The sequence below is a fragment of the Eriocheir sinensis genome, chromosome 5 (assembly GCF_024679095.1).
Source record: "Eriocheir sinensis breed Jianghai 21 chromosome 5, ASM2467909v1, whole genome shotgun sequence".
Classification (NCBI taxonomy): Eukaryota; Metazoa; Arthropoda; class Malacostraca; order Decapoda; family Varunidae; genus Eriocheir; species Eriocheir sinensis.
The window spans coordinates 15,551,440-15,570,525 of NC_066513.1; the positions used below are offsets into that span (position 1 = coordinate 15,551,440).

At 47.7% G+C, this 19,086-nt stretch overlaps 1 protein-coding gene and 1 long non-coding RNA gene across 2 annotated transcripts in view; both read left to right on the plus strand.

The window, feature by feature from the left end:
* Positions 1-12,159, plus strand: part of LOC126984604 (uncharacterized) — a 188,827-nt gene extending 176,668 nt beyond the window's left edge. The window contains exon 5 of the mRNA XM_050838398.1: positions 10,044-12,159. Within this exon, the coding sequence (XP_050694355.1) occupies positions 10,044-11,707 (1,664 nt within the window). The 3' untranslated portion in view covers positions 11,708-12,159. The remainder of the gene's footprint in view (positions 1-10,043) is intronic.
* Positions 12,160-13,298: 1,139 nt separating this feature from the next.
* Positions 13,299-18,687, plus strand: LOC126984612 (uncharacterized). Its single transcript, XR_007737133.1, has 2 exons — positions 13,299-16,226; positions 16,317-18,687. It is a non-coding gene; the product is annotated as an uncharacterized LOC126984612 (long non-coding RNA).
* The last annotated feature ends 399 nt before the right edge of the window (positions 18,688-19,086 follow it).

Below are 19,086 nucleotides of genomic sequence, written 5' to 3' on the forward strand. Positions count from 1 at the left end.
TCTCTCTCTCTCTCTCTCTCCGCCTCTCTCTTTCCCTCATAAAACATAGATCAATGCTGGCTGTTCTAAAAACTCAAAACAAATTGAGTTTCGTAAGTTTTCGCCAACTCCGTGAACTTTTTGGGGCCGTTCGACCGAAGTTCATGTAAGTTGTATTGAGAATGTACAATATGAGAACGCTTTTTTGGACGAGGCGCGGGGCTTTTTTCGACGGCGTGAGCAATTTGATACTAGCCCGGCAGCTGTGCGAGAGAGAGAGAGAGAGAGAGAGTGTGTGAGAAACTCCTGACTCGAAGATAAGAAGCCAAAGGAGAAAGGACTTAGAAAAATTTAGTATAATGAACAGTAGAATCTCTCTCTCTCTCTCTCTCTCTCTCTCTCTCTCTCTCTCTCTCTCTCTCTCTCTCTCTCTCTCTCTCTCATACACCATCCGATTAGTCCACGCCGGAAAATTATATTAATGTGTGCAGAGCAGATTCACGGCTTAGTATTGATTATCTATTGAATGTTTAGCCCAGAGACTCCTATTATGATGCGCCGAGTGTGTGTGTGTGTGTGTGTGTGTGTGTGTGTGTGTGTGTGTGTGTGTGTGTGTGTGTGTCCATGAGAAACTAGAAAGATTATGTGCATCATCGATCAAGAGAGAGAGAGAGAGAGAGAGAGAGAGAGAGAGAGAGAGAGAGAGAGATTCTTTAGGTATCTTATATATCCCTAGTTCTTCTTTACCTCCTCCTCCTTCTCTTCCTCTTCCTTCTTCTCCTTCTTTATCATCTCCATTCGTTTCTCATCTCATCTCTAGTTTCATCCTCATTCTTTTGTTTTAGTCCAAATATCACCTTTTTTGTCTTTTGTTTTTTAATTTGTTTTCGTCCTTTGTTTATCATCTTTTATTCTGTTTGCCTTCATCTCTCTCTCTCTCTCTCTCTCTCTCTCTCTCTCTCTCTCTCTCTCTCTCTCTCTCTCTCTCTCTCTCTCTCTCTCTCTCTCTCTCTCTCGTGTTTGCTCCGAGAAAATACCTCGCCTGCATCATTTATATGTTCATTATTTTCTATGCATTTAATTTACCTCAGTTTTTTTTCTCTCCTTCTCCCAGTCTACTCGTGCTCCTGTCTTTCTGGCTTTTTAGCATTAACTTTGCATTCGATCAAATATTCATATCTTTTAAAACTTCATCCTTCGTTCCTTCCTTCCTTTCTTCCTTTCTTGTTTCTTTCCTCCATCCATTCATTCTTTTTTTCTTCTTATTTCTTCTCTTTCCTCCTGCTTCTTGAAACGCCCCTCTCTCCCTTTCGTCTTCCTTCTTCTCCTCCTCCTCCTCTTCTTCTTCCCCCTCCCAGTTTATCCCAAATTTTCTCCTTTTCCTCACTTCTCTATCTCACCAACCACCTCCTCTTTTTCCTCCTCCTCCTAGTTCACCCCCAAATTTCCTCCTTTTCCTCACCATCCTTCTCCATCTCACCCACCACCACCTCACCTCCTCTTCTTCCTCTCCTCCTCCTCCTCCTCCTCCTCCTCTTCGTCCTCCCTCGCGCAGACAGATCGACCGATGGCAAATTATATTTCTGTCGGCGAATTACCAATATCGGCACATTTTTCTTCGTTAGCTCTCGCCTCTATAGCCAATCAGGATTTATTTTGCGTGGCGCTGCGTGGCCTTGCTTCGCTCGCTCTGACTGCCTGGTATTATTCCGCCTTTGAGACTCGCGCGCCGGTTTTGCCTTTGGAGTTGATTTGCCTGATAATCTACATTTAACTCGGCGCGGGAGGAAAATTCTGAAATGCAATCGTAACGCAGTTTATTATTGATATAACTTTGACGTGGGTGAGAGAGGGGGAGAGAGAGAGAGAGAGAGAGAGAGAGAGAGAGAGAGAGAGAGAGAGAGAGAGAGAGAGAGGCAGAGGGAAGAAAGAGGGGAGGAGAGAGGAGAGAAGATTAAAAAAAAAAAGGAAAAGAGGGGGAAGTGTAAGGGTTTGCGTGCGTGTTGAGGGGTGAAAGTGGTTCGTGTGTGTGTGTGTGTGTGTGTGTGTGTGTGAGTTAGTGGTCGGCTTATGCATGTATGTATGTAATGTATATTTATATTTTTGTATACAACTTCCTTGAATGGGCGAGGCCGTGTATCAGCCGTGAGAGAGAGAGAGAGAGAGAGAGAGAGAGAGAGAGAGAGAGAGAGAGAGAGAGACGAAAAGTTACTGAAAAAAAAGGCAAAAAAAAAATCAAAGAAATAAAGGTGTAGCATCATCCTTACGTCGAGAGAGAGAGAGAGAGAGAGAGAGAGAGAGAGAGAGAGAGAGAGACTTTCTTGGGCCTTATAGCTCACGTTTCCAGAAGCCGATGTTTATTTGCCTTCTTTACATCGGATCTGTACACTCAAATAAGGACTTGGACGCGTTTCTTCACTCACCTTTCCCTCGCGCACCGCTCCCCCTCACCTGCCATGGCCCGCAACACCCGCAAGCCTCAAACTCCCTTAGAAACACACCCCTGAAACCCCTAACGCCCCGCAACACTCCCGCAGCGAACATAGAACCCGCGTCAAAATCGGAGGGTTAGCGCGAAAATGGCCCCCCCTGAAATTCGGCGCCGGCGGTGGAGACTGGCAAGTATATTTCCTAATATTTCCACATTTCCTGCGTCTGCATTATTTTTTATCGCGCTTATATTACGCGGCATCGATTTTTCACCCCCCGGCCGCATTATTTTTGGCTTCGCTGCTAGATGGGAACGAATGGATTTTGGGTGGCTGAGCGTTGCTATTTGGTGATCAGTCGAGTGAAATTGGTGAAATTGCTTACCGCCACCATTGCCTGCCTTCCTTCCTTCCTTCCTTGCCTGCCTTCGGTTCCTCCTGCTGCTTACGTGCGTGTGTGTGCGTGGGAGGGGGGATAGGGTTGTGTGTGTGTGTTTCGTTTTTTCCGTGAAGAGCTCAAAGTGTTGCTGTGTAGTATCGTGTATCCATATAAGGTTCTCTCTCTCTCTCTCTCTCTCTCTCTCTCTCTCTCTCTCTCTCTCTCTCTCTCTCTCTCATCTACCTCATCTCCGTCCTTCGCTCATTTTTCCTCGCTCTTGTTAGTTTCCTTTGAAGTTCGTCCGCAACAGAATGATGGACTTTAGAAACGAGAGAGAGAGAGAGAGAGAGAGAGAGAGAGAGAGAGAGTGGGAAGCGATGGTATTAAATGGGAATGAGGGAAAATGGAACGTCGAATGAGATACTAAGAAATGGCGTTGACTGATGTGGGTTGTAGAAAGTTGCCAAAAAGAAGAAGAAAAAAAAGCTGTACGTGGTTTTACCGAGAGAGAGAGAGAGAGAGAGAGAGAGAGAGAGAGAGAGAGAGAGTAGAAAGAATATCAGAGGGGTGGGGTGGGGGAGGAAGAGTATAGGATGGAACTGAAGTGAAGGGAGAATTGAGACGTGACAGGAGAGAGAGAGAGAGAGAGAGAGAGAGGACATGATACACAGGGCAGAACAACTTGCACCCAACTTGACTCCGTCCCGGGATATTCATGAATTTAGGATGAGACTCCGAATCTATCCTTACGAAATGTTAAGACCGAGAGGGAGTTCCACGCGGAGGGAGAGAAGTGAGGAGAAGGAGGAAGAAGTGAATGGATGGGAAGGAAGGAGAAGAAGAGTTGCGGAAGAGATGCAGAAGACTGGGAGATAGATGGAATAGAACAGAAGGAGTAGAGGAAGGAAGCGAAGTAACAGACGCAGGCCAAGGGAAAGAGAAGTGGAGGGAAGGGTATAGAAGGAATTGGAGGAAGACACTGACAGGAGGGGAAGAAGGTGGATGGAGGAATATAGGAGAAAAAGGGATTGGGAGAAATGGTGGATGAAATAAAACGATGATAGATAGGGGAAATAGAATTAAAAAAAAAAAAAGTATAGAATGACGAATAGATGTGTAGTAAAAGACTGAGGATCGGGAGAGCAATGGAAATGAAGAAACTATAAAAAATGATAAAAGAATGCAGAGTCTGGTGTTTATATCCTTTTCGTTTTACTGAATTGAAAGAAGTCGGTAAAGAATAGATAAGGAAGGGAACGATGAGATAGAGAGATGAATAAACGTAGATGGAAGAACAGGAAAGGGATCGAAATTGAGAAAACTTGATAAATAATAAAATAGGGTGAGTTTCTTGTTTTCCTTTGACGATACTTACGAAAAAGGTGATGGATAAGAAAGGTAGAGGTTAAGGCCTATATCAGAACCAACACACGAACGAACGTAGACACACTAGGAAAAGGGAACGAGAACACGAGAGCGAGAGAGAGAGAGAGAGACTTGGAAAAGGAAAGAGAGAACACGAGAAAGATCAGAGAGGGGCGAGAAGGTGAAGGTTATGTTTCTTTATTGTTATTGTTTTATTGTTGTTGCCCCTGTGTTCGTTCTTGTTTGAAGGGCGTGAAGGGAATAAAGAGTAGATGTAAAGGAGCTCGAAGGGGAAGCTGAAGGAGAAGTTTATCCCTGGATGGAGAAGTTACGGAAGACTGGTGGAGGGCGTGCAAGTGTGTCTTCTCCTCTTACGGTTATTACAATGTTGACGAAAAAGTGAGAAAATGGAGGTTTGAGGAGGTATAAATGACCCTGGATGAGTTACGTTTATTCTGATACATGATGCCAAAAAAAAAGTATGATGTTAGATAAATTAGTTAGTACTCGAGAAATATAGTTTGAGTGGGCGTGAATGACCTTTGTTAATTTAGGGTTTTTCTGATGTATGATGCCAAGAAAATTCAGTAAGATAATGTTTTTGTTAGATGAATTAGTACTCGATAAATAGATAAAGTACTGAGAAATAAGTATACGGAGGCGTGAACGACCATGGGTTACTCTGATTTATGATGCCAAAAACTTAAGTATTGTTATATAAATTAAAGTACCCGCATGTATCTGTCTATAATACTGTCAGGATGTGTCTCAGGAGTTTGTGTGCTCGCGAAACAAACCCCGCCAATGATTTGCTAAGAGAGTAACAAGTTAGATTAATTCGGTAATGATGACACGAGAGTAAGTAAATAAGATACTGCAGATGATGTCGAATTGGCTTCATTTAGCTTCAACTCAGCGATGGCATACGCATTAACAAGATGATATAATGTAATTTACTCCGCTCTCGCTCGGCTAAAACTTACTGAAACTATCGTATATATGAGATGCAAAATGGAGGGAGATGGATAGAAGGATATATAGAAAGAGAAAATAGGAGTGGAGGGGGAAGATGGGTGGGGTGGAATAATGGTGAATAAGGAGGAAGAGAATAAGAAAAAAAAGAAAGTAGTCAAAGAATCAAAGCGTAGCATCGGTGGAATAAAAAAGAAGAAGAAAAAAGAAAGAAGTAATAAGATGATGATGATGATGAAAGAAGGAAAGAAAGATAGAAAAAAATAAGAAAGAAAAAAGAAAACTGTTCAAAGAATAAAAACTATAAAATTAATAAACTCACTCCTAATACATCAACGCTAAATAATAATAATGATAATAACAACAACAACAACAATAACAAAAGTAAAAGTGACCTGCCATCAACACCTGGCCCGTAATAAGATCCAGGTGACGGGAGATAAGTGGACCTAATCTCACCTGTAATTCTCCCTAATCTCAGGTGTGTTGAGAGTAATAAGTTCAGTTCTCCTCGGTAACATGAATCAGTGGAAAACAGAAATCGGGTTCGAACACACAACTAACGCAAAACAAGATCACATAAAAACTTACCAGGCGCCTCGAATGGAAATGGTTCAATAACACTACTTGCACACACTCAAATTACCTCCCTGCCTCCTCCTCTTCCTCCTCCTCCTCTTCTTTCACTTCTTCCTCCGATTCCATGTTCTCATACCTTCAGCATCTATAACCCCTCCTTTGTCTCTTCTTCCTCTTCATTTACCTCTCCTTTTCCCTTTTTTTTATTATTATCCTTCACATTCTTCTCTTCTTCCTCTTTCTTTACCTCCTCCTCTCATTCCTCTTCCTTTAATTTTCCTCATTTGCATTCTCCTCAATTCCTCTTCCATTACCTCCTCCTCCCTCTCTAATTCTTTTTCCTTTATCACCTCCTGCTCTTCTTATTCTTCTTCCTTTATCTACTTCTTCATCAAATTCCTTTACCTCCTCCTATTCCTCCTTCTCCTCCTTCTCCGTCAGGGCTTGGACACAGCACTGCCTCTGTCTCGCCGGAAATGAGTGCTCGTCTCCGCCGCGATTGTCTAGTCAAAGTAATAAGGAGAACCTGTCGCGAGGAGCCTCCGCCGCCGCCCGCGAGGTGGCACTGAGGTCGCCCTTCTTCCGACGCTTAAATTTTGACATATCGACGAAAATTGCGGCTGTTTTAAGGAGCTCTGATTGCTACCGCGTGCTTTGATATATAGGAGAGAGAGAGAGAGAGAGAGAGAGAGAGAGAGAGAGAGAGAGAGAGAGTCAGTAGTTTTACTCCAAATCATGATTGATGACTCCCAAGTTCAGTTGCCAACGTTGTGGGGCTCGTGTGAATTAATTTAAGTTTCCCGTTGCACTCGTTTCACATTCTTACGTCACAGATTCTTTACACCCTCGATGCCTATTGGTTTTTTTTTTTATATTCTTTTCGTCCCCCCCTTCTTTTTTTTTTTGTTCCATATTTTATTTTTCTTCGAGCTTTTTATTCATCATTCGATGTTTTTTTCGTTTTCTATTCTTCTGTCACCCGTTTCACTTCCTTACGTCACCCGTTTCTTTCACCCTCGCTGTCTGTTTCTCTATTATCATTTTCCATCCCCTTTCTTTTTTTTCATATATTCTATTTTGATTTCATATATTATTTTCCTTTCGTTCTCTTCACCTTTTCTATCCTATACTTTTTCTTCTATCAATTTTTTAAGCTATCTTTTTTTATGTTTAGTTTCATTTAAGTATCATTCTTTTTTTCTTTCTTTCTTTTCAGCGAAGTTGTTAATTATGGTGAAAATTATGCACAGAGTTTCATTTTGAGCCGAATTCTAAGTTTCAATAAATGACGGAAATATGGATGAGAGGTTAGCATTATTATTATTTGCGTTATTTTTTTTTTTTATTGGTTATCATTATTTTTATTATTGACCATTTTATTATTTTTTTTAATTCAGTACTTCTTTCCCGTTCTTTGTTTCCTCCGTTTTCCCTTTTTTTTACGTTTTCTTTTTCTCTTTCTCCCTGATGCCTTATTGAGGGGCTCCGCATTCTCGTTTTCTTTCATTATTATTGTTACGGTTATTGTCTACTTCTTGTTTTGCCTCTATTATATGCCTCGAAGCCACACACACACACACACACACACACAAGCGAATGAAAGGAAGGAAGCATGATTGAAGAGAAGAAAGAGATCGAAAGCGAAGCAGAGTAGGAGGAAGAAGAGGACGGGAAGAAAGAAAGTGAAAGAGAAGAATAGGAGGAACAGGAGAAGGAGGAGGAGGAGGTGAAGCAGAAAGAAGAAAAGGAAAGAGGAAGAAGAAGAATCTGGGCAAGAGATCGTGATTGAGTAACGAAAGTAGGAGAAGGAAGAGGAAGAGGAAAAGAAGAAAGAGGAGGAGGAGACGAAGAAGAAAAAGGGGGAAGAGGGAGAGATCGGGGTTTAGCAAGGAAAGGAGGAGGAAGATATGAAGAAGGAGGAGGAGAAGAAAAGGGGTAAGAGGGAGAGAGAGAGGGAGACAGGCAAGATATGGGGCGAAGGGGAGAGTCACTTGTAAGGTTGAAATCGTGAGTCTCTTTCCCAGATGAATATAAAGAGTCAGACGGGCGGCACAAAGGCCACTCATTACCATCAGAACGCGAGGCCTCGTTCTCCCCGCCGGCCCCAGGGAAACAATGGGCTCGTTGCTCAGTCGTTCTCGTTCGCCGGGCGTTAATTCATCATAACACCGCCAGGGGGTCACGTTCCTGCAAGATCGTTCATGGGCCACACCAACACATGCCCGCCCCCCTCCTCCTCCTATCCTACCCTGTACCCTTCCCTACCCAACACTACCCTACCTTACTCTGCCTTCTTTACCCTAACCTAACCTAACCTACCTTACCTTACATTACCCCAACTCTCCCCTACCTTACCTTGCCTTGCTTTACCTTACCTTACCTTAGTCTCTCCTTCGTGCCTTTTTTTTCTCCTTCGCGGTCAGGTTATCTCCTCTCTCCCATGCACCCATCTCCCCCCCCCCCCCTCTTCTTCCTCTTCCTCATAGTTTGTCTCGTGTGTGTGTGTGTGTGTGTGTGTGTTAACCTCCTTGTTGCGGCGTTCCAGCCTCATGAGCCCACTTAAACTGGTCTCCTCTGTGTGTGTGTGTGTGTGTGTGTGTGTGTGTGTGTTAACCTCCTTGTTGCGGCGTTCCAGCCTCATGAGCCCACTTAAACTGGTCTCCTCTGTGTGTGTGTGTGTGTGTGTGTGTGTGTGTGCTCCCCGCTGAGCCATCCTGTAGCACTAACATGACGCCCTTGCCGGTGTTGGGGGTCTGAAGGCGTGTAGTGTGCGACGTGAGGGCGGGCGGGATGAGGCGGTGCGGGGCGGGGCGGGGCAGGTGGCGGCACTCTTTGGAGTCCCTGGAGGTCCGTCATGGCGCCGCGTCAGGATGGGGTGCGGCGATGTCTTTCGGGGCTGCGGAAGGGGGGCGCCGTTGCGGGGAGGGAGGGCGCTGCTGAGGGAGGGGGGTTGCCGCTGCGGGAGGGTCGGCACTGCGGTCGTGGTATCTGGGTGCGGAATCTTGTCGTCGCCTGATAGAATCCCGCTCCCGTGGTTACTGTCGCGTCCCTGGATTCCTCGAAGATCCCCCGATTTATTGTTGTGAGTCCGTTGCGTATGAATAATAGGGATATTTCTTCCTACTTTGCATTGTTTGTACCCTGCCGTCGACGCCGTCAGCGCCGCACCGCGTTTTTAATAGGAAACGAGATCATTCCCTCGTGGAGGGTGGGCAATGTGGGGGCGGGTGTTGTGGGGGTGACGCCGGACAAATGAGCTTTGTTGTTGTTGTAATGAATACACGAATGAAACACGAATGCCAAACAGGAAATCCCTTGGAAAAAGAGCACCACATTCCGAAATTGAAATAGTGAGCGTAATGTCACTTGGGCATAAAAACAGTGCAGCTTCCATGATATGGGCGGCGGTGCCTCAGCCAAATATCCCGCCCGGCCCGAGGCGCGGCGCCGATATGGCCTCGTTCAGTGGGCACGGAATTACCCAATGGCGGCCATAATCAGTGCGTGGCGCGAGGGACAGAGGTGGGAGCCGTGGGACGAACACACACACACACACACACACACACACACACACACGAAGGGCCGCCCTCCTGGTAGGTCAGGAGGTGTCGGCCCCTGTGGTAGGCGGGGCAAGTGCTCGCCGACACGAGGCGCCTCTCTTTCGCTAAGCATTTACCTCGGAATGGCCGCGTCAGAAGGTTTTTGTTATCCTCGGCAACTATTAGCGGGCGAGGGAGGCGCTGCGGCCCGGCGGGAGGCAGCCATAGCGACTCGTTTAGACCCAGGCCCGCGGGGTGGTGAGTTTGGGTTTTCTTTTGCGTTTGTTTTTTGCGTGTTTGCGTGTTGTGTGTGTGTGTGTGTGTGTGTGTGTGTGTGTGTGTGTGGGCGTGTGTGTGTGAGCTTTGCCGCTCCCTCTGCGCATGATGTTAACCCCACCCCCCATGACACCCCCCAACCCTCTCATCTGTCCCTTTTGTGATGGACAGACGCGATGCTTTTTGTCTGTCGTCGTCGCCGCGTGGCAGGAGGACAGAGGCTCCCCAAACAGGGCCTTTCCGTCCGGTGGAGACGCCCAGCCGGTTTGGGGAGCGTCGCCCCCGTGCCACAGCGGCGCCACCTTCGTCTGGTTTGGATCCACCTTGGTTTTCGCGTGGCCCACCGGAAGTTGGTTGTGTTGAACTACTAACAGAGATGGACTGCTGCTGCTGCTACTACCGCTGGCCTACTGCCACTGCTGCTCCCGCCGCTGCTATTACTGCTGCATGGTGGTGGCCGTGTGGGCGTGGTTGTCACTAACCGCCCGTGGCACCGACCCCGTCATCCGCAGTGTTTCCTTGCAGATGGTGGCGGGTCTGTCTTCCCCACCATGTTCGCCGACACGCCCGCCGAGGCCCCGGTCCCCGCTGCCTCCTCGCCCACCACCACCACCACCACTGCCGTCACCGCCAGCAAGCTGCTGCCGCCTCAGAAGTTCCAGACGTCGTCCGTGGCACTGACCCGCGGTGAAGACAGCGCCGCTAATCTCACGCGTAGCACTTCTGATGGCGGGGGTGGCGGCCCGCCGCCCACCGACGCCCATCCTTCCCCTGCCACCTCAACCCCCAGCTCCAGCACCGCCGTCACCAAGACTGACACTAACACCAGCATCACCAACATGGCCTCCACCTGCATCAAAAACCACAAGAAGCCCTCCACTACAAGCCTCGCCGCCGCCCCGGGTGAGGCAGCGGACCACACCTCGGCAGTCCTCGCCTTGGCCAGCCACTTCCCTGGCAGCGTCAAAGCCTCGCGTGGCCGCGTCAGCCCAACGCCGGGCATGGTCGTCGGCGGTGCCGTAGCCAGCGCTGGTGTCCTTACGTCGTCGAGGGACGAGGGCGGTGGCGGCGTGAGGGCTGTGGAATGTAGTTGGGACGACTTGCGGGGTGCCATCTCGGCTCCAAAGTCCGGGGCTTCGCGGTGGACACAGAACGACTTGATGGCGGCCCTGACGCTGGTGAAGGCTGGGACACCCATCAAGCCGGCGGCAGAGCGGTGCAACATCCCGGTCATGACGCTGTGGCGCCGTACCCGAGCACTGGGCATCGTCTCCTCCAAAGTGCAGTGCGGCTTCCGCTATCCAGCCGCCCGCCGGCGACCCAGGGCGGACCAGGAGAGCGGTGGCCACGCTAAGACGGACGCTGAACTCAACCTTCCTGTCAAAACCGAGGCAGATCCCTTTCCGGTTCACAAGACGGAGGCGGACGTTGCAACAAAGAACCAGAGTGAAGGCGGCTTCCTGCGATGCCCCAGCGCTTCGTGGACTGTAGCCACAACCCGCGCCGGGCCTCTGCGGGAGATGACAGTCCACGCCCCGCGTCGCCTCGCCTCGCGGGAGAGCAGCCCACGACCCACCGGCCGCGAAAACAGTCCCCTGCCGGCCGGCAAAGCGTGCAGCTCCAGGGCGGCGCCCACCAGCGTCAGCGTCACCCAAACGACCAGAAAGAGCTATCGAACGACTCACGAAGGCAACACAACCACCGCAGAGCAATGTTCCAACCCTCCGCAGAGCGTCATAGAGGACAGCCAAGTCCCTCAGGATCACGCCCAGGCAGAGCCCGATGCCGCCCTAAACCCAGCAAGTGAAGGCAAATCCCGTGGGAGCCAAGACGCTGCCAGGGACCCTGCGGCAAGGTCCACGGCGGGAGGGGATGAGGGTGACGCCGTCGCTGTGCCCCAGCTACTGACAACATCCTCCTCTGGGCGGTCAGAGAGGTTCCGAGCGTGGGTGGACATTGTACTGGAGGGCGCGGGAAACCAGAAACATCAGCAACAAGAACAGCAGCAGCAGCAGGAGACGCCGCAGGACCTGTCGACGCACCACCAGCGGCCTTCAGTCTCCATCACAGAAACGTCAACCCTCACAACTGTTGTCGCAACCACCACCAGCGGCCCCACCGCCGCCGCCGCCGCCACCGTCGCCGCCACTTTGGATACACCACAGTCTTCCTCGACCGTCCAGCAATGAGCCGCCGCCGATTCCCCAAGAGGCAGGAGGCGACTAGGCGGAGATGCCGCGGCGTCTGGATGATGCTGAGAGGGCGGCGGAGGCTCACACGCCAGCCTGGCACCGCAGTGTTGGATGTTGGCAAATATTAGGCTTGTGTTGTCATCCCAATTATGTCTACAATGCCCCTGAAAAAGCTCTCCACTCACCAGCGTCCCCTGCCCCCTCTCCCCACTCCCTCTCCTCCAAACCCTTGACAACTCCCTACCCCCGCACGCCCCCCTCCCCAGCCCGCCCCACGCTGGCCGGCCTTCAACGCACCTTCAGACACCTCCGTCGCCACCTGTTGAGCCTCGAACCTTCCCCAAGAATCATAAAAGGATTAAAAACGATGTAAAATTGCTCATGAAAACCCTCGCCTTCCAACCCCATGCCCCGCCCTGCCTCACGCCGCCCCCCCTCCCCCACTCGCGCCAGCCACACACACACACACACACACACACACATACACACACACACACACACACACACACACACACACACACACACACACACACCGTCTGCACCCCCCTCATACCTGGACACATTTTTACCTGTCTGAGAGCCCGGTCAAGGAGGGGCTTTGTTCTCCTCGTCATCTAGTTTATAATATCAAAAATTCTAATTAGTTGAGAGGCTGGTCTGACCTGTTTTTGCCGAGGGTTCGACCGGGCGACGCGACAGCTGCAGTGACAACGCGGCCATACCAGTTTGCCGCTGCCACGAAACCCAAGACTACCGCGCATACATTAGCGGCCGGAAGGTATAGAAGCGACCCTCGGGCACCCCTGGACACCCGAAGACACCCCGACTGCCCCCCGACACTGTGACATTCCTCCGACAGCCACACGATGAAAGGGCAACAGCAAGAGGAGGAGAGGGGACGTCGATGGGTACTTTTTTCCTCTCTCCTCCTCCTCCTCCTCCTCCTCCTCCTCCTCTTGACCAACCAGCCCCGTCTATAATAAGCAGAAAAAACATGATATACGTTCCATCTGTCCTTTACTTCTTCTAATTATTGTTATGATTAGTAGTGTTTCTCCTACTCCTCTTCCTCCTCCTCTTCCTCTTTTTCTGCTTCCTCCTCTCTCTCTCTCTCTCTCTCTCTCTCTCTCTCTCTCTCTCTCTCTCTCTCTCTCTCTCTCTCTCTCTCTCTCTCTCTCTCTCTCTCTCTCTCTCTCTCTCTCTCTCTCTCTCTCTCTCTCTCTCCTTCCCCCCTTGCGAGAAGAATCAACTCGCTTATATTAATATTTTGAGAGAGAGAGAGAGAGAAAGCCATCTTAATTGAGCTGTGCTTCTTTTTTTTCCGAGCTGAGGATTTCACTTAAGATGACCAAAGCCTCTCTCTCTCTCTCTCTCTCTCTCTCTCTCTCTCTCTCTCTCTCTCTCTCTCTCTCTCTCTCTCTCTCTCTCTCTCTCTCTCTCTCTCTCTCTCTCTCTCTCTCTCTCTCTCTCTCTCTCTCTCTCTCTCTCTCTCTCTCTCTCTCTCTCTCTCTCAACATCTCAAAAGCATGACTGTGAAAAAAAAAAGGAAGACGAAGAAGAGAGAGAGAGATGAGGACTCGTTGGAGGAGGAAGAGGAGGAAGAGGAGGAGGAGGAGTAAGGGACCTTGATAAAGAGGAAGGACGCAGGGCCAGAGGGGTTGGGGGCCTCAAATGTAATAACCCGACTTTGCTCACAATCTCTAGGAATTGCAGAACCCAGGGCGGCAGATCCCTCCACAGCGCCGCTTATTTTGTGAGCCAGAGCCGACGAATACCGTAAAATCCGAACAGCGGGAACCATACTGTGGCCAAAGACGTGTTTACTGGTGCGTTTTTCTCTGTCTCACTCTCTGTATTCTCTCTCTTTCTTGGTCTTTTGTTATTTTATTTGGTCTTTTTCTGTCCTCTTGGTTTCCTGTGGGCCAAAGACGTGTTTTAATGGTGCGTTTTTCTCTGCCTCACTCTCTTTTTGTCCCTTGTTCTCTATTTTGATAGGTCTTTTGATGTCCTCTTGGTTTCTGTCTATTTCTCTGTTTTCTTTTCTTTTTTACTGTGGGCCAAAGACGTGTTTACTGATGCGTTTTTCTCTCTCTCTCACTCTCTGTATCTCTCTCTTTCTCTTTCTTGGTCTCTTGTTTTCTATATTTTGTTTTGTCTTTTGGTGTTCTTGGTCTTTGTCTGTTTCTCTGTTTCCTTTTTTTTTCTGTTGGGCCAAAGACGTGTTTACTGGTGCGTTTTTTTCTGTCTCACTCCCTTTGTCTCTTGTTCTCTATATTTTGTTTGGTCTTTTGGTGTTCTCTTATTCCCTGTTTCTGAGTTTTCTCTATCATTCCCTTTTAGTCTGTTTCTACTTGTTTATATCGTTCTTTACTTCATCTCCTCTGCCCCTGTATTGTAGTCTGTCTCTGTTTTCTTTTCAATCCATATTCTATACCTTTTTTTCTGTCTCTTTTATTCTCGATTTTTTTCACTCATGTTTCGTCCTCAAATCCTCTTCATTGTACCTCTTTTCAGACTCTTCATCATCTTCATCCCACTTCCCTAGGTATCCATCGTTCTTCTTTTCATATTTATCTTCTACCTTTTCTCGATCTCTCACCCTTTCAGCTCTCTTCTTATATCTCCCTCTCTCTCCTTCTCTCCCTGTGTCTCTTTCGTTCCTTACCTTCACGTACTGTACCTCTTCCTTTTCTCTCACTCTCACTGCCTCTCCCCCTTTGCCTCTTCTCCCTCTTCCCAAGTGTCTCCCCCTCTCTCCCTCTCTTCTCCCTCTGCCTCTCGTCCTTCTCTTCATGTTTCAGTGGCGGCGATAAACCACCAGCGATGCGAACTTGCGGCGACAGCAACAACAGCGGTAGAAAAGGAATCGATTTTATCCGTCTTGTTGCCCCGCGAAGTTTTTGTGCCATAAAGCCGAGGAGGTTGAAAAGACACGCGATTTGGAAGAGAGAGAGAGAGAGAGAGAGAGAGAGAGAGAGAGAGAGAGAGAGAGAGAGAGAGAGGAATGGAATGGGTGGATGGAGGACGAAAGGAAGGAAGGAGGGATGGAGTTAAAGAGGGAGGAGAGAGGGATGATGAAAGTAGGGGTAAGAAGAAGGATGAGGATAGAAGATGGGGTTCAGAAGGAGGATGAAAAAAGAGGAGAAAAGGAAGGAAGAAGGATGATGAAGGAAGAGAAAGAAGGAGGGATTAAAGGAATGAGATGGATGAAAAGATAAAATTGAAAGGAAGGAGGAAAGAAAGATGAAGTTAAGGAGGGAGGAGGAAAAAAAAAAGGAAAGAGGAAGGATGGAATTTAAGGATGACACCACAGCTCTTTCTCCTCTTCCTCCTCCTGCTCTATCATACCCTTTTCACGTGCACACACATCCCCCTCCTCTTGTTCTTCCTCTCCTCTTCTTGCCCGTCACCCTGAAGCAAGATGGGACGGGGCGGGGTAGCGGGGCGGGGCACGGCGGAAACACCCTTCGTCGCCCACCAAAAATTACACGTCCATAAATGTCTTCAGGTATTAGCAAAGGCGGCAGGAGGCTTTGTACGGGCAGGCAGGTGATTGGGTGATTGGGAAAGAGAGGGGAGGTAGGTTCCTGACGCGGCGGAGGTGTGGAGGAAAGGAGAAACGGAGGGATGGAGGAGAACATAGGAAAACACTCACCCCTTCCCACCCACCCACACAAAATTCATCTCCCTTCCTCCTCTCCCCTTCCCCCTTCGCCCTTCCTCCTTCCCCTAGAAACTTTAATCCCCTTCCCCTTTCCCTTTTCCCCCCTTCTCCCTTTACTCAGCTATACGATAAGAAGCCAGCAGTAAGTATAGACAACATGAGTGCGTGTGAATATGTATAAGTAATGGCAACGAAATGGTGTTCAGTTCTGTTTCCCCCCAAGTTTGTGCTCAATAGGAAGTATATACGTGTTTTCACCTTCACCCGAGACACCTTCACCTGCTAATTGGTTCAGGTGCCCACAGGTGTTCTCAGGTGTACTATATCTATGGCATCACCCGTCACCTGTAGGAATCGGCAGGTGACGGTGTGAAAAGATTTTGTTTGTTGTTTGTGAAGAGAATTTGTTTGTGTGAGGAGAAATTGTTTTGTTTGTGAATTTTGCTTTGTGAGAATAATTTATTGTTTGTGAAGAGAATTTTCGTTTGTGATAGGAATTTGAGCAGAGAATTTGTTGTTTGTGAAGGGAATTTTCGTTTGTGAAGAGAATTTTTCGTTTGTGATTGGAATTTGTGAACAGAATTTGTTGTTTGTGAAGAGAAATTGTTGTTTGTGAAGAGAATTTTCGTTTGTGGGGAGAATTTTCATTTGTGAAGATAATTAATTTGTTTGTGAAGAGAAATTGACTTCATGTTCGACTATTCAGTGTTAATTCATTACTTCATTTACTCCTTATTGATGCTACCTGTTACTCCGTCCCCCTCCACCCCCTCTCCTTCACCTGCTCCTCCTTACCTTATCTTACCTTAACTTTACCTGTCCTCACCTCACCCCACCTCCAAATGATTACAGGTGGGACGTGTTGCTCACCTATGCCCACCTTACCTTACCTTGCCTTAACATTACCTGTCCTCACCTCACCCCACCTCCATATGATTACAGGTGGGACGTGTTTCTTACCTATGCCCACCTTACCTTACCTTACCTTAACATTACCTGTCCTCACCTTACCTTACCTTAACTTTACCTGTCCTCACCACACCCCACCTCCAAATGATTACAGGTGGGATATGTTTCTTACCTATTCCCACCTTACCTTACCTTACCTTTACCTGTCCTCACCTCACCCCACCTCCAAATGATTACAGGTGGGACGTGTTTCTTACCTATGCTTACCTTACCTTACCTGTCCACCTCACCCCCAAATGATTACAGGTGGGACGTGTCGCTCACCTATGCTCAGACTCACTATTACTGTTGTTACTCCTGTTGTTATCGTTGTTATTTGTTCTTGTTAGAGTCTGGTTTGGAGTCAGTCGTGCTGTTGATGTTGTTGTCTGTTGTTTGAGGGCTTTGTATGTTAATCTTTTTTGTTTGTTTGTTTGTTTCTCGATCATAATGTTGGAGTTTTTAATCATGTTGCTTTTTTTTTTTTTTTTTTGTCTTTCCTCCCTCCCTCGATGCCTATAATGTGATACTCCTCCCATGTTAAAAAAGGAGGCATTAATAAGCTTCTGTTTTGGCCTTTTCCTCCCTTCCCTTCCCTTCCCTTCCCTCCGGCCGTTGTCTGTCCTTAGCGCTGACGGCAACAAGAATCTGGGAATACTTTCGCTCTCCTTCATAATGTTGGATGTTACTAATGAGCTCAACTTGTTAATTAGTGAGTAATTTAGCGTAAGTTTATTCTGGCAGTTATTGAGGTGTTCTAGGTAGTTAGGAAAAGAAGAGAGAGAGAGAGAGAGAGAGAGAATCATAAGTCTGTAACCTTCAATTTTGTGACAGTATCATTCGGGCTAATTGAGTAAATAATTCAGAAGGTAAAACTCAGCACTGGCCTCCGCGGTGCCCTGTTATCCCCCGCTCATTAAATGCCTTCCCGCGGTACAAAGGGACGACCAAAAACAACACGCTGTCAAGAAAATCATTACGGTTGTGAGTCGCGTTTTTCCCCTCATTATCATTATTCAATCGGGCTGAGGCATTCATGGGGAGGCTTACTTATTTCTTCTCTCCCTCTTCTTTTTTTTTTTTTTGCCTCCTCTCTCTTTTCGATTCTCTCTTCTCTCTTCGTGAATGGCAAGTGAGGTTTATGTACGCTGGGTCACTTTTTTCTCCTCCTCTCTTCTCTCTCTCTCTCTCCATCTCTTTCCTCCTCCTCCTCCTCCTCTAGTGCTGGATGCTCCTCTCTCTCCTTTTTTTTTTACTTTATATACATGATAGTCAGGCTTATACGTCATTTGCTTCCTTTTCTGATGGTGGTTGTGATGATGGTGATGTTGATGCTGTGATGTATGTGTGTGTAGTTTAGGTGTTGACGGTGTATGGTGGTGACGAGGGAGTGGAAGTGGTGGAGATAGGCTGTGAGGGAATAGTAGTAGTTGTTGTATAGTTATAGTTGTAGTAGTAGAAGTAGTCATTTATATACATCCCCTCCCCCCCCCCCCTTAACCCAAATCATCCCTCTCCCCTTCCCCTTAAAAACACCATCTCCCCATTCCCCACCAATTTCTTCCCCATTTACCTTACCCATACTCATTTCCTTATCTCCCCTTCACTTTACTTCTTCTGCCTCCTCCTTCATCCCCAACTCCTTTCCCATTCCGCCTTTCCTCTCCCATTTCTATTAGCTTCTTCCCCGTCACTCACCTCCAACCCCTTCCCCAATCCTCCCCTTTCCTCTCTTTTTACTTATTCTGCCTTCTTTCCCACCTCATCCCCTTCCTTATCCTCTTTCCCCCAATCCCCTCTTCCCTCGTTCATTACTTATTCTACCCCTTTCTTCCTCACCTCATCCCCTTCCCCCTTTCCCCAATCCTCTTCCCCTTTGCCCTCACCTTCCTCCTTCCCCAATCCCCCTTCCCTCTTAGTTAACGAGATGTGATAACTGGAAAGAGGAATGTGATACCGTTTGCCAAATTTGATTCCTGTAAATATATGCTTTCTGTGTCTCTTTTTTGCCCCTCCCACGGCTATTCGCAATGCAGATTCTGTGTTCTGGTGTATTTTAATGAAGTTCGAAGCTAAGCAAATGAGTCTGTTTGCTTGTTTGTTTGTTTTCTTGCTCCTCCGACTCTTTATACACCTTTTTTTTACCCTTCTCTCTCTCCTTCTCCTCTTCCTCTCCTCCTCATTCGCAGCCTGGATTGTTTTGGTTGTGTAATTATGCTTCCCTCTCCCTCCTCCTCCTCCTCCCCTCCTCCCTCTCCATGGTTTCTAGAGAACGCCCGCTCCTTCCCTTCTTCCCATTCTCTATCAAGGAAAACGGGAGTGCAAGCTTCGTTTTCTCTTTCTGTAAATAAAGTCTTCCATCCGCCTCTGTCTAGAATAAACCTTTGCCATTGTTACCCCTTGTATGCCTCTTACACGAGATGGTGATGATGATGATGATGATGAAGGGGAGGAGGAGGAGGGTGATGATGAAGGGTTGTAGGAGATGGAGGAGGTGAAATCAGGTTATCATGTGTGTGTGTGTGTGTGTGTGTGGAAAGGAATGTTATATAGTGCATTTCTGAAGACGTAGCAAACAAGAAAGGAGGAAAAGGAAAACAAAAGCAGATAATAAAGAAAAGAAGACAAGAAAAACAAGTTACAAGACAAAGATAGACGACAGAAAAGACGAAGATGATGATAAAGAAAAGAGGAGTTAAGGATAATAGAAGTTACAAAGCCGTAGTTAGAAGATAGAATAGACAAAGTAGATGATAAGGAAAAG